We start from the raw sequence: 15406 nt of genomic DNA, 5'->3' as shown, positions 1-15406 counted from the left end.
TACCATTCAAGGTCCTCGCGTGGCAGGCTCGCACCTTTGCATTTTACTTCCAGTGGTGGTTTTGTAGAGAACCTGTTGAGTCGAGGAGAAATCAGAGGTCGTTTGGTGAAGTCATTGATTAGCTGTAGCAGTGCTCTAGCAACCGAGTTGCTTAGAAACATGAGTTTGGGATTAACTTTTAACCTGTGTTCTCCAAACTGTGCAATCCTCTGGCATCTTGTGGTTTCCTGTGAAACTTTTAATTTTGTCTTTGTATTAAAAGGTCAGCCTGCTAATTCTGGGTTTGATGAACAGCATTTTAATGATATTTGCTATATGGAACTCCGAAGGAAGTTATTATCAGTGTTTGGTGCCTACCATTTAGAATATTTAGAAATACAATTTTAAGTTTAATAGAAATTGATAGTTGCCTCATTAACTATAGCTAAACAAAATAACATTCAATTTCCTAATTAATTAAAATTCAAATTGGTTGATCTAACCATTATATTTAGCTTCTGTTCTGTTTATTGATTACTGTTTGACAATTGTCAGCCAGCTTGGTGGGTGGAAATGTAGAATTAGCTTTTGGTGGCTGCACTTGGGACGTTCCCTGCTCCTCTGTCCTTTAATTTACTGATTTTTCTTTGTCAGATTTTTGTTTGTGTGACTTTTTTTGCCCTGTGTTGTCTTCTCTTTTTTATACCTCCTCTGCTGTGCTTCCTCATGCCTTTCCCACTATGACACAAGTTACTTGGGGTACCCAGTGAAATTATTCGTTAACCAAAGGTATTTGAAAAATGGGATTAAGTGCTGTTTCTGGCAGAATGATGCTGGGTGTTCTGGGCTGGCTGCAACTGTGTTTCCTTGAGGGAGCCTCAGGTGTCCCTTTGAAATGCTGAAGCCTCCATGGGTTTGTGTTTTGACGCTCAAATCTGCCTTGCAAAGTGGGCAGTACCACAGCAGCTGAGGTCTGGAGTGGGTGAGCGCAGTCCTTAGATCCCTACAGAGGGAGGTCAGCTCCAGCCCGGGCTGTGGCTCTCCCAGCCCAGCTCTGCCCTCAGATCTCTGTGGGAAGGTGGTTGGGGTGATACAGGGGCAGGTGTCAAGCGCTGCCTTTGCATGAGTGAGAAGAATTTTACACACAACTTAGTGTTGTCCTTCAGTATCTGTATGTTTCATCTGTGCTAGTATTTCTTTAGCAATTCAAATAAAAAGGTTTCTTCTGACTTAAGAGTAACATGTCTTCTTTTACACACTCAAAAGAAAACAAATAATCCTGCTTCTAACACCTGCTTGGTTTGAGTTTGTGCCCAAGCAGCATTTTGCATTGTGTATGCTAAACTTCTAAAACATGTTACAACTTCTTTTAATCTAGGGATGGTGAAAACTGCATTTGTGTTTTCTCTCAGTTGAAATTATGAAATTATTTGTTACGCTTAAATTACTCTTTACTGATTAAAATAAGTGACACAAATTTATTAATGAGATCTTGGAAAAATCTTTATGAAAAATCTTTACAAAAAATCAGGGATCTTGCAGGAGTGAGATCCAAGTGCAAAGACTTAATCAGAAGCATCATCCCCCCAATTCTGGTAGCAAGCAGATTGGAGAGAAATGGTGCAAGGATGCTACAGTGTATGAGTGCCCGTCTGTGTCTTTCTGAGCAATAATGGAGTTGAGTGTAATTTTTCTATTGATGTGACAGCTAAAAAACGGCAAAGATCAAGTTCCATAGTATAGTACCTGACACATGCATAATAGAAGCTGGTTGAAGAGCTGAAGAGTGCCGGCGGTACTTGAGCTGTTAGAAGGTGTAGGGAATGAGAAAACTACTCTTAAAGGGTTAAGTGGCTTTTTATAAATGGGTTGGACTTTTATTTGCTGACTTCTGATAGAACTGTTACACTTAGGGGTTTGATATATGAAATTTCTGTTCAGCTACATGTTTTATCGTGGAAGAATAAAGCCCAGTATCTCATACAGCGTGGACAAACGCAGCAGTGACTAACGTTGGCTGCATTCCTGCCGTGTTGGGCTTCAGCTGGGCAGGGGAATGCTATGCAGGACACCACAGCCGCTGCACCAGCTACTGTGCAAAGGATAAAACGAGTTTCCCGTATTTGAGTTCAGAATATTTCTGTATATTGAATTTTTACTTTCAAGGGTTCTAGGTGCTTGCTCATCGAGTCTTGTACAAGATGTGAAGAAAAAAATGAAACAGGAGCAAAAGCTTTTTTAGTGTGAGGTGCTTTTGAATAGGGCTCATGGGCAGGTTTCCTGTCTCCCTGAATTGTTAGATTCTTGTTTAAGACCGTGTTTCTTGTTTAAGACCATGACCTTCCTTAGGGCCTTGTAAGAGAGCTTCTGCCTTGTTAATTTGGTTTTGAAATTAAGAAATTGGGTTAGTTTTTGGAGAACTAAGTGGTTAAAAAAATCTGATTTCACAGGTAGGATTTTGTCCGCTGTTTGCTTGACGTTAAAGACTATTGCAGTTCCTCGTGTTTTAGTTCAGCAAGATATTCTAAATACATGCTTAGCCTTAAATTGTGTATTTTCATTAAATTTGTTGTGATTGCTGGCACGCTGAAAGTTTAAGGATGTACTTAAACACTAATGAGTCCTGTACTGAAAAAAAAAAATGATGTGATATTAGCTTTTTTGTTTTCCTACAAAGTAGGAACATGTGTTGTCTTGTTGAAAGTAAATGGGCTTGCTAACTAATACTGCTGAAATCTGGCAGTTCCTACTTTGAATCTAATGGTGGCTATAAATTAGCCTTGATTGCTCTGACAGTTCTTGAATTGCTGTTATCGTGTTTCATCTAAATATTCTTCTCGTTGAAATCTGATCTAAAGAAAATACTAATACAGTTCATGTAAAACTTTGGATTTAATTTTTTCTTTCCTCTGTGGAAAACTCTGATCTCTAGAGTATTTGTTGGTTTTTAACTTTTTTTTTTTTTCGTAACATGTACGGTTGATCTGGTCAAAGGGAGTACACCTCCCTTCTCTGGTGATTCTTCTTAAGTGAAAACTGTTTCTCATAGGAACAATATTGGTCCAGGCTGGCTTGAGAGGATGTGTACTTTTCTAATCCTGAGAACACAGTTGGTTGGAGGAGGAGAGGAACTCATCTAACATGCTTAGATTATTTTTTTGGGGTAGTTTTGGGTAGGCAGCTATCAGGTAGTGAGATACAGCAGTACTGTCTGGATTACTTTTATCAGTAGTTTCTCTAGATCACTTTTTAGAGGCTTTCCAACAAGCAGCTTGAGCAGAGACTGTCAGAAATTGAAAAAAAGAAATGGTCCTGGGATTTGTGTACTTCTGATTAGCAGCCTGATCTGTTTGGAGTTGCTGGCACTGCTGTGTGGTTCTGGACATCCCACAGGCGACTCTGAATTGTACTGGAGATTGTGTTGGTGAAGGACCAGTGCAGATGCCTTCTGGGAGAAAAAGGTGCAGGTAATGCTGAAAAGTTGTGAAGACAGAGCTGAGCGCCTGATGCTTTTTCTTTTCTCAGAATAACCCCAGCTTTGTGGAAAAACTGCAGATGAGCAGTACGTGTAAATTAATAAAAAATTTTAGAGTATTTAGATGCAATGGAGTATGAGGATCTTGTCAAAAACCATGTGTTTAGAAGAAGGTGAAGGTTTGAGGTGAGGTTTGGGGATGGAATCCGGAAGTAGCTGAGCTGAGGTACCCAGATAGTCCTGTCAGTTTAAATATTTGTAGTGTATGTGGGATAATCTGTCCTGACCTGGGTATGCGGATTGTAAGGGAGAAAGTACCGTTTGTGATGGTGATTTTTTTCTGGACAGAACTGATGACTGCTGAGTGTTTCACTACTGATAATCATTCTTAATGGACTTTTTTTCTGTTGCTGTTATTTCTTGGGAGAATTAATGTGTTGTGTGCGTGACTGTATTTAAATTCTGTGTGAGGAATAGTGCTGTTTCCTTAGCATCCATGGGCATGTTTCATAAGTAGTGGGGTTTAATGAAACCTGGACTCCAGTGGGCTTGTCCTCTGTGTCCCTGTGCTTCCTCTACTGTAGTACCCTTGCCTGACACCACTGATTTAATAAGGCCGTGTCTTCCCCATGTCCCCTCTGTCTACCCACAGTACATCCTCTGGCATGAGGAAGCTGGGAGTCCTGCAGGATGTCGTGCGAGGGTTCGGTTACCCCAACTCACCACTTTGCTGCCGTCTGGAAAGCCACCCCACCGCGGTGACAGTGCGAGGCGCAGGTGTGCTGGTGGGCTGGAAACTGCCAAACGGCGCAACCCATGTGGGTTTTCCTGCCCTCTGAAGTTTAAGGTGGTCATGGTTTCCTTCCGTTTGTGCTGGCTCTAGGCTTTCCAAAACCTGCACTGCGCACTGTATTTTTCTGGTCTTGACTCCTTTCTCAAGCTCATTTGAAATTGTTCAGTGAAATTAATTGAGGTGTGATTGGCGCTTTCACTGATCCACTTACTGATAGGGCTTTCTGTAGGGAAAGGGTCAAAAATTTGGTGCTGCAGAGGTTGAGGTCACTTGGCACTGTTGTACTAAAACACTTAAGTCCCACCTAAGGCTCTACGAAACATCCAAAGTCCTGAACAAGGCTGTTAGTATAGAGGAACTGTAGGCTTTAATTTTGAGCCATGGGAAAGGGTTCTCAAGTACCCATGGCTCTGGTTTTGTTTGTACTGAGCGCTCTTTGTGCCAGTGCTGTGTTTTGCTTTTTCCTTCTGCCTGTTTACTTACTATCATAACCGTTTCTTAGGGGGAAAAAAGGCAAGCATGTTGCTTAGCTGATATCCTCACTGCTATGAAAAGAAACTTTTTCAGTCTAGAATGCTGCGCTGTCTAATTAATAGTATTCTTTCAGCGTAGTTCAAGTAGCAAGTTTTGTTCTCTGTTTGGTTTTAACAATACTGGGGAATTGGGAAATATATTTTTTTGTGATTCAGTCTTAGGAATAAGTGTCCACATTCATAAAGCACAATGTCTGTATTTTCTAAGTCCTAGGAAATCATAGCCAAGGTTCCCATTCAAGAAGCTCTGATGTTGTTGCTTTGTCTGAATGCCGGGTCTCTTGTGCTGCCTTAGGGGTTTTTTTGGTTTGATTTTTCTTTTTTTTTAAATCCTTACTGGCATTGAGTCTGCCTTCCAGACAAAGAGCAGACAATGAATTGCAGAGAATGACACTTGTGAGCAAGGCGAAACTGGGTCAGTTCCAAGCTCGTGCAGGGTGTAGGTATAATATCGGTATGAGGGGGTGAGGGGAAGGAGACTGCTACCGCTCCTTGCCGTGCTGTGAAATCTTGTGATGGATGTTGGGGTCATCTGGCATAACTTACTATGATAGAACACTGAGTACTACAGAATGTTCATTAGTTATTCATTAAGGATTTACAGTTTTCAGCTGGAGTGCTGTCACAATTTTAATCACTTCATGAAAGTGCATGCTGAGGTCACGCAGAAAATGCTGGTCCCTCTAACATGTATTATTTCTTTATTTTTGGAACTGATGTATTCCTACTAAATGGGTTTATAAGTTCAGAATCTCTTCATTTTCAGGACCTGGAATTACGTCTGAGAATAGGTGTGGGTTGTTTTTGGCTCTCTGCATAGCACGGGGCCTTTTTTTCCCTGGGCTCTGTGCTATGTGCCGTTGTGCTTTCATGGCCTGCACTCACTCAGGCCATGATGAACCAAAGCTCCATGACCTAAGGATCGTGCTCAGGCATGTTTTCGGTAACACAGATGAATGGCTGAGCATTGTGTCTTCTGTGGAACTGAACATGAAAATGGAGTGCTCTTTTCTTCTGTAGCTTTTTAATTCTTCTGTAGGTTTTTAATTTTAATTATTCTATAGGCTTTTAATTTGAAGAACAGTAAACAGAACCAATTTTATTGAGAAACTTAAAGCAATAAACTTCATCTATGGAACGGATAATTGTCTGATGGTGAGTTGTGAGCTTCACAACTAATTTTCTTCTCTGAAAACAAGATGGTGTTATCACAGTCTGTTTTTCTCCTACTGTGTCTTTGTTGTAAAGTACTGTATATACTCACTGTGCTACACTGAATGCAGCGGTGGAGGGGATAAGGATAAATTTAAAAACATGTAATGGAAGTAAGATTCACCAAGTGACATAAAGAAACCTGCTGGGAGATGAACGGTCTCCAAGATCTGGAGCTGAGGGAAAATACAGTTTAGATATGGCTTCCCTTGCCTGAGAGCAGAGCCTTTGCGTGGGATCAGTGATACCTCAAAGACAAGTTAAAACCAAGAAAACCCGTTCAAAGACTGTCAGAACATCCTCAAGCACAGTTTGTAGCCAGCTTCTCTGTCACTGAAAACTGTTCAGCAGCTGACTGCTGGCCACCATGAGCAGAGGCCAGGCACCTTACAAGAGTTTTGTGTGAGATACGGTACCTGCTCCGGTGAACTTCACCTGTGGATTTGAGAGAACTCCAAGTTATGAAAACTGCTTTTCAAGTGCAGAGGACTTGCTTAAGGACAGTTTTTTTCGAGTATCTGCAGAGGATTAAATTAGGAAAGCCATTGTGGTATTGTTGTAGTGGGAATATTAAGAATATTTGAAAGTTTCTGTTACTTCAGTAAATGCCAGTCTAGAGAAATATTGGTTGTGTTATGCTTCCTGTAGAGCATAAATCATAGATATGGAGCTGCATGTGTTTTTGTGATAGTGGTTGGTGTGGTGTTCCTTTCGTTGTTTTGTTTCTGATACTTGTTTGCAGGCATTTGTCGAGCAAAATCTCCAGGAGCTAAGGACTTAGGAAGTTGGGCTTCTTGCTGAAGATGCTAGGATCTGATCATGCTCATACAGTTTAGCATGAGTCAGGTTATGTAGAAACAATGATTTAAGAAAAAAGCAATTTTCAATTTTAGTAAACTTATTCTTGAATGCGTTAAAATATGAAGCAACAGTGCAACATGTAGGCACAGGTCTTAAGTGCGTAGGTTTAGTAGTATAAAATATAATAAAGACCTGTTGGACAAGTTAAAATCTGAATAAGGAGAGTTACTGGCCTAAGCACTTGTAGTTAGAGTTTTTGTTAATGCTTAATCAGCTTTTGATAGCTGTAATTGCCTCTTGAAATCTGAACAGAATATTTTCTTACAGGTTGGTTCATCTGGTTTGGGACAATGAGTGACATACACTGAGAAAGCAGGAAGTATTTTTGTCTTTTGTTTTCCTTCAGTCTGTAAATAAAAATGATGCCAGAGGATCTACCAGGTCCAACCTTGAGAAATGTGACCAAAATAAGCGAAGTACACGTGAGGTACACACAAAACTGCCATTGTTCATTAAAAGCTTACGTACAAAACCAAACCATGTACTTTGAGCTTATCTTTTCTAATACAGGCATTTCAGACTAATAGCTTATAATTGAAATAACATTAAATGCTGGGTTTGTGCGTTTGATCAAATTTCAATTTCCATACAAATGAAGCTCAGCAGACAAGAACAAACCATTAGCGTAGCAAATGAAAAGTGGCGTTTCTTTGTATTAAAAACTGAAATAGATTCAAATCTATACTAGCTATGTAAATGCTAAAATCTAACATGCATCTGTAGTCTTAGCTACCAAAAGAATATCTTAATGTATCAGACTTTACTGACTGGTGAATCTATTTAATAAAGAGAAATTAAGTCATTGCAACTAGAAGAACCCAAACTTTCATGATCAGTGATTGCAGTCACTGAGTTTAATCTCTGTATCAAAGCACTGTCCTGAATTGAGACTTATATTTTGGAGGCATTAGTTTAGGGCTCTGGCTCCTCATCTGTACCTCTTAAATTATGAATTGCCAAGACATCAAGGTTGATCTATCAGTTAGGAAAACGTGGTTTATAAGTAATGGGAATGTTCTGTCTGTCAGGAATACATTGCTGCTTTAGGAGAGATGTGGCTTTCTAGTGTTCCTTTTTCCACTGGTTCCTGTAATGGTAAACTTAAGTGTCTTGAAAATATAAGATTGAAATTTAGATTTTTGAAAACTTTGATGTGTTCACCTAATGCTTTACAGGGGATGTTTGTTATATTTACCTGAGACAGGGCCTCTGGCATTTTTATTGGATGTAGCATTTCTTCGGCTGAATTCCTGTTATATCTCTGTCTTGAATTGAAGGAGGATATATAATCCTGTGAAGACAGTATCAAAGCATTTTCATTTACCCATCAGCTTATCTTTGCAGAAGTCTTTTGATGAGTAAATAGTGCTTGTAGACTAGAAGGGTGCTTTTTTGAGGTCCATGGGCAGTTGACTTTGGTCACTTGGCAGTAATTTTTACCACTTGCTGGTTTTTGCCCGTTCCTGAGAGCTGTTTCCGCCCCTGCTGCTTCCCTTACCCTGTGGTGGTGTGACCTGGTACAGCTTTTCATGGGTCAGAGCTGTGACTCTGCTCAGTAATCAAGGCTTTTCTTACGGTATGGAGATGAAGGTCCCAGCTCTGTTCACAGGGCAGCTTCTGATAGCACAGGACTGAAACTACCTGTTCTGCCTCTGAGGAGATGGGTGTAATCCCAGCATATCAGAAAACGTTTTCTATTAGAGCTAATATTTAAAAAAAAAATTACACATGTTCTAGCTTCATTGGCAGGCAACTGTTGTGAGGCCCCAGTTCCACATTAATTGATACTGGATCTGTACAACTATATTTCTGCTGAATTAGTTGGAGCATGCAGTCTTTCTGGTTGCAGGGCAACAAACTGTAGCTGATAAAATTAACGTGGACAGGCAATAGCTTAATTTGATCTGAAGCTTGATGTTTCAAAGCCAACTCATCAAATTAATTCAGAAAACTGAACTAGCAAGGTGAACTTGTATTGAGTCACCACTTTGTCTCCTGTGCGTATTACAGTCTTGAATTGATACTGGAAGCTCTAAAATGAGATTTACTGTGTTGAAGAGTAGTCTCAGATACTGGATGTAGATCCTCCCTGCTTTTCAAATAAAACAATTGTTTGAGTAACTAATTATTCCTTATCTTTTGCATAAAAAAGGGGACGATGAATAAGAAATCAGTTGCGGTTTAAATACAAGCAGGAGGTGTCCTGGTCCAGATGCACCTGAAAGACTTAAAATGAAGCAGAAAATACAGGTTGCAGTTAGTGTAAGGCCTGGGGCAGCACGCTGACCAAGCGTGCATCTGCTGCGGGAAGGATGCGCTGTGACTGCCCAGCGCTCAGGCTCCGGAAGGAAGATGTTCTCAGTTACATGGAAAGATTACACGAGATGATTAAACCCGAAAGGGCTTCCTGGATCGTTTTATAATGGCAAAATGGTGTTTGTTTTGTGCAACATGTGAGGCTGGCTGGAAATTAAAGCAGGATGTGTGTGTATTTTATTCATCTGTCATGATGTCCTTCCTGTGGATGATGCTTCTTGTAAATGTCTATTTGGAGTACTTAGCAGAAAATCTGGAAATTAGCATGCTGTAAAGAAAATTTAAAAATCTAATTGAGCCCTATGTTGAAATACATGACGAGTGCTGTGAAACACCTGGTGTTCAACATGTAATTGGAGGAATCTTTGGAAAAAACCTTTCTGTAAGAGTGTAAGCAACCACCTGGAAAAATTAGTTTTTTCCTGTATGAAACCTAGATTTTTCTATTAGTCAAAAATCTTGTCTGTTTTGTCACTGCCTAACTTAGAAAAATAGTATTTGGCCGGTAAGCAAGATGAAGACTTCTCGTTTGTATAGCACTGTTTAAATTTATTTATAATCTTGCCTGTTACTTCTGGTGTTTGATTAATTAAGTTTCCAACCATTTTGTAAGTTTTCTTTTAAATTTCAAATTACAGGTCCACAACTAGCTTTGGCAAGACTTCTTTCAGGTGAGTTACTTGTCAGCAGGTTATATTACCTAATAATGTGTCTAAACAAATTGGTATTGGATTTTTTGGCCTTCACTTGACAGTAAGTTTTATCTTGGGTTATATATTTATCTTGTAGAACTGATACATGGCCTGAACCTGATTTCAATTTTTCTTCTCCTCTTTATATATAAAGTTAAGGAATTTCTTGCTTCCTCTGGCCAATTTGTAGCTTTTAACAAACTGTTGCAAGAGAGAACAGGTGAAGTGTTATCAGATAATATATTGTTGTTAATTGTTGGTATTTCTGAAAGACAGATGCTCGTTCCGGTAGGAGCGTGCTGGTGAACCGGCACGTTGCTTGGGTTTAAGGGAAGAAACCTGGTGCTGTCGTGAAAGCATGGAAGCACAGCCAGGACAGCTGACTTCTGCTCATAGGCTCATCTTATCTGTAGCCTTTGGCAAACCGTGTAGTTTTTCTGTACTTCGTTGTAACCATTGGCAGAAGGATGCAGTGGTTGGCAAGATTGTTGAGGGTTAACATTGTAGAAGTGCTTTGACACGGTAAAGTGAAGAGACTGTATAATGACACCTTGCTACTAGAAGTGTTTTCACGTTCTCACGCTGCTTGAACTTGGTGGTATTTTGTAAGTTTATACTGTGTATAGTGCAAAAACTACAATTGCTGCTATTTCCAGTATTCTATTTGCTTCCCTTCTTCCCAGCAAATACCAGATGAATTTAATTGCTCTAAAATGAGATTTCAGGGTACTAAATTTTGTGATGTAGCATAGCAAAGACTGCATCTGATCCTTAAAAGAAAAAAAAGCCTTTTATGTTAGAATTTCATATGTGAATCACAACACTGCTGATATAACTCGTCATGTCGTACGTGAATGCTGGACGTGGTCGCATTTCCATTTTTTCACTTCTAGGCAGTTGTTGATGCCCTTAGCCAATGTTGTATCGGTGCCTCTGCTCCAACAGCTGTTTGCTTGTAGCTGAACTTGGTGGAAAATGCGTGGTTTTAGTCCTGCTAGGAGGTGATAGTTTAAGATACTTTATTCCTCATCCTTCCTTGGTGTGAGTTACCATTAATAGCTATGAACAGTGTGAGATATCTGGCTTTGGCTACAGAAGTGGGACTCATATTTTTGAAACTTTGCTATTCTTCTGAAGAACTGGAAACCTTGTGTGGGTGAAGAGACAGTTTTTATTTAGGACATTCCTGGAAAGTACAAAGTCTGAGTGTGTGTTAAGTAATTACTTACATTTCAGGAAAGATGGATGATTACTTTGAGTGTACTGTTGTTTGTTAGTGCTCATATGTCTTCTTGAATCCTGTTCTGCTGCTGGCAGCATGACTTGCCTTTTCTGCAGTAAAGAGACAGGCTTGAAATGTTTTCATTTTTCAGCTGTTTTGACTTAAAAATAGGTTACTGAAATGAAATGCCTGACTGGGTTGTGGAGACTAGCACCTATCCTGTGCATCCTCACCTCTCCCAAATGTCTCTGTTCCTTGGCTGAGTATCTCACAGGTTCGTTATAGGCTTCCATCTATCTTTATGTCTGTATTTGACCTCTGAAGGCAGCTGCCCTGGCTAGCTGATGTGCTCTGGTGTGGGAGTCGTGAGCCTGGCTCAGGGCTGTGTGGGGCACACGGGGCTGGGGGGAGGCTGGTGGCTGGTGGCCCTTGCTTGGCTGGGCGCCGCGGGGCCGTGGTGCTGAGCAGCCTGCCTGCTGCCGTACCTTGTCCGGATGACAGCCCACTAGTGTCTGGTGGGCCCTTCATGGAAATCCATTTTGGAAAGAACCGATCTTAAGCGTCAGTCCTCCAGGAGGCCACGGGGTATGTCCAAACCCACCCTGAACGCAAGAGAAGGAGGCGGTTAGATTTTCACAGATGATTGCATCTTGTTTCTCTTTGTGCTGAACCACAATAGGCAGCACAGGGAAGCGAAACAATTCAGATGAAACTCTTCTAGAAATTGAATGATGATTTAGGTAGTTCAATAACACATGCAGATACAGGCTCTGGGTTAGGATGGCGCAGGAGCTGTTATTGGCAGTGTTTATAGAATATGGAGATTTTCATTTCACAGTATTTCTTTCAGTGTCACTTTTCCCCCTCTTCAATAGAATTGCATAGCAGTTCGTGTGCCTCAGTCTGAAATAATTAGTGCCTCTGAGATAGCATGGTTTCCATTGGGAACAATTGCTAGTTGGTTTGAATGGTGTTTTAATAGAAGTGTTTTGTACTCTTCCATGTATCCACATTCTTCCGAGAGGAGTGTCTGTAATACAGGAAGTAATGACATTACAGCATGTAACTGGCATTATTTTAATGCCCATAATATTGGGTTGGAGTCATCGTTTTATCTGAACCAGTCATATGTAATTGTACATAAAATAGTAATAGCACGTATGAAATTGTAGACAGAGCAGAAGTATTCTTTATGGTTTTTCCCATGTGCATGTTGGCTTGTAGTGCTTTCCTGGTGGATGCTGCCTATGAAACCAGAGGGCTGCAGAATAGCTCTCTTCACAGGGTGGGTGTAAAAAAATTAGGAGTTCATTTAAAGTATTGAATTTTGAGTTGAATTTTGCCCTAACTGCAGGTGGATGCAATGGAAACGCATAGCTGGGCTGAGGGTAGTCTTTCACATGTTAAAACAATCTACCACAGGCTCCAGTGTAAATTCTGTACTTGAAGCTGCAATAGTAGAACTTTCTAAGAAACCTTCCACTTTGTGTTGACACTGCGCAACAGTGGTGAAAGAAGCTGCAATGATTTCCTGAAGAGTTGAGGCTTTTCTGTGAACTTGAAATTTGAATAGTTTAAATTTCAGCTTGAGTTGTTGGGAGTTTTTTCCTAACTTAAAGATAGATTTTACATTTTCTCTCTTGCTACATTGGGCAAGTGAAGCTTAACCTTTTATTCCCCTAATCAGAAACTCTTTCCCTCTTTGGACTAAATAAATTACCTCAGTTTTTGTTTGGGGACTGAGGGGGGGAATCACTATGACCTAAGGTGGTAGATGGATTGATTGATTTATTTTTACATTTCCCGTGTGCTCTTTCACTGTTAGCTGTTTGGTCCGAGTAAAACTCTGGAAACGGGTGAATAACACTGTTGTCTCGCTGTAAGGTCTGTTGTTGCTGGCAGCAGTCTAGCAGGTCTGTGTGAGTTCTTAGCCATTTTGTGACCTGAATGCTTGCTCTGAGTAGGTGGTTGCTAAGAGGATGTGGCCTGTTTTTATTTTTCTAGAAGAGCAGGTCTGTGCGTTGAAGAGAAACCAGTACTAGAACTGGATTTTAGTCTAACATCGCATTAGAAGCCTGCTATCAATATCCTATACCAATTACTAGGTGTACGAGTACAGCTTTGATTGAGAGCGCGTGATGACTGGTTTTATTATGCCTGATCATGTTGTCTGAATGCTTAATGTGACTTCTGTATTCATTTAGTTTAGATGTGTGTTTCGAGACGGTAACAACAGCAATTTTCTTAGGTTGTAAACTGTGGATGAGAGAATACATACCTGTATTTTAGATTTTCTTTTAGAGATTTCTTCCTGCAAAACAGTTACCTACTTGATTCTTTCAAAATCAGGCATGAGTGAATTTTACTTTTTTTTTTACATTTTTTTCTTGTTTTTTTTTTTTTTTTAAATGTTGCTCGTTCTCTAGACATAGTTTACCTGAGATTACTGTAGCTTGCTGAGAGGAAAATGTATTAAATTGTTCTAAAACATTGGTTGGAAAATTGACAAAAGAAGAAAGATGGACAGTGATGGTCTGGTGCAAAAGTGAGCCTATGGATGCTAGTGACAACTTGCGGACTGGCCATCTGTAAACAGGCTTAGAATTGTTCACTTGTGGAGACAGATTCTGCCTCCCCGCAAAATGTTTTGAGGGACATGAAATGAAGCTGAATTATTAGGTTCTGGCATTTGATAGATGGAACTGATATAAAAAAGCTTTGAAAAAAAATTGTACTTTTTATAATGCTAATTAGGTGTGACAGTATAATGATGGCAAGTAGGCAGTACTCTTGCAGAAGCAGGAACTACATGTTTGCAGATATTGACAGTTTCTTGTAAAGGATGTGTTCATGTGGAGAAATTCTACGAAAGAACTTAAGCTAGAAAGTGAAAACATGTTCATGGAGATAGAAGTAACTTTACAAATAGTTTATGAAATGGCTCTAAATCAGGCTGGACGTTTGCGCAAGTCTGGTGGGTCCTGGCGTACATAGTGGTTAGAATGGAAATAGGATTCTGAATTTATTGTGTAATCTAGCACTTAACTACCATGGCATATTTGCGTTGAACGTTGGTTCTGAGAAAAGAGAACAAGTAGTCCTCAGTGCCCCACAAGAATTAAATGGGTAGGGCTATGGTGATAGCTCCTCACATGGTATCTTTATCAGGAAGTTTTTACTACAGATGTCAGAAGTGTTTCCCAGGCACTGGAAGCCGGCCCTCCTGTCTATTAAAATCACAAACATGCGGTTTAAAACATGGAAGTGATTTGAAACGAAGCGGTCTTTAACAGGCTGAGTTATCCAGAGGTTTTGTCCATATGCTTCAGTGGTGTGTTACATGACAGATGATTAATATATGTATAGACTTGCATGAATAAATTACACTTCAAATAAAGCACAACTTTCTTCTTCTTTCCTAGAGCTCCGCTGCATCCCAGGGCAGTTTGCGTGTCGGAGTGGTACCATCCAGTGCATCCCTTCAAATTGGCAGTGTGATGGATGGCCCACCTGTGAGGACGAGAGTGATGAAGTTGACTGCCCAGGTAAGCAAAGCTGAGAAGACCGCTCATCTCAGTGTCAACGTGTTTTGCAGCAGTGCTTTGACTCATTAAGATCTCTTACTTGTTTTTATTTGAAAATGGAGGTTGTTTGGTAGAACTGTACCCATTATTAACAAACTTTGAGTTGGCTTCTCTTCATTTTGTGCAACTAATGCTACAAACAGTTTTTTGCTTGTCTGAATTATCCTTCCACTGTTATAGTCTGAGTAGGTATCCTGGAGATGGGGAAGTTTCTAGTCTAAAAAGAGACTTTCATGACAAGGAAAAAATCATGTTGCAGTTAAACCAAAATGACACACACGCCTGTGGTTAAATTCAGAATTAGTTGGGGTTGTATGAGTATATCACTTAAGCTGTACGGGGTGACATTGTTGGACTTAGGTAGAGAGCTTGTTTTATTGCTCTGTGTTCTGATTATGCTTCTTGTGCTTAAGTGGAGAACTCTGTTCTGCCAGACAAGCTGGTGTATTTACTCTTCGTAACCTCTTGTGAGGATACGCTTTCAGGAGCCTATCACCAGCAGTCGTTCTCTGCTAAAGCTACTGGAAACTGAGCTGTCTAAAAAATTTTTGTGTGCTTGTTTTTTAGATTGTGAATATATAATGACAATTTTGAACATTTTCATCTGTTCTTGACAAACAGGCCAGTGCAACTATTTTTCTGTGTGTCTTACAAGTGAAGGGACCTCTAATTTTTTTTTGCTAAGAACAATGAAGCAGGAATCTGAAAGCATGAATTCAACTGTGGCATAATTCAAAAC

General features: G+C 40.1%; 1 protein-coding gene across 2 annotated transcripts in view; it reads left to right on the top strand.

Moving 5' to 3' along the window:
- Positions 1–15406, top strand: part of DGCR2 (DiGeorge syndrome critical region gene 2) — a 49049-nt gene that overhangs the window by 6513 nt on the left and 27130 nt on the right. For both annotated transcript variants that reach the window (XM_068412678.1, XM_068412677.1), the window contains exon 2: positions 14506–14628. In XM_068412678.1, coding sequence (XP_068268779.1) covers positions 14506–14628 — 123 coding nt within the window. The remainder of the gene's footprint in view (positions 1–14505; positions 14629–15406) is intronic.

This window comes from Nyctibius grandis, chromosome 14, assembly GCF_013368605.1.
Source record: "Nyctibius grandis isolate bNycGra1 chromosome 14, bNycGra1.pri, whole genome shotgun sequence".
Classification (NCBI taxonomy): Eukaryota; Metazoa; Chordata; class Aves; order Nyctibiiformes; family Nyctibiidae; genus Nyctibius; species Nyctibius grandis.
Note: the sequence above shows the minus strand (reverse complement) of the source record. Positions and strands in the feature narration are given on the sequence as shown.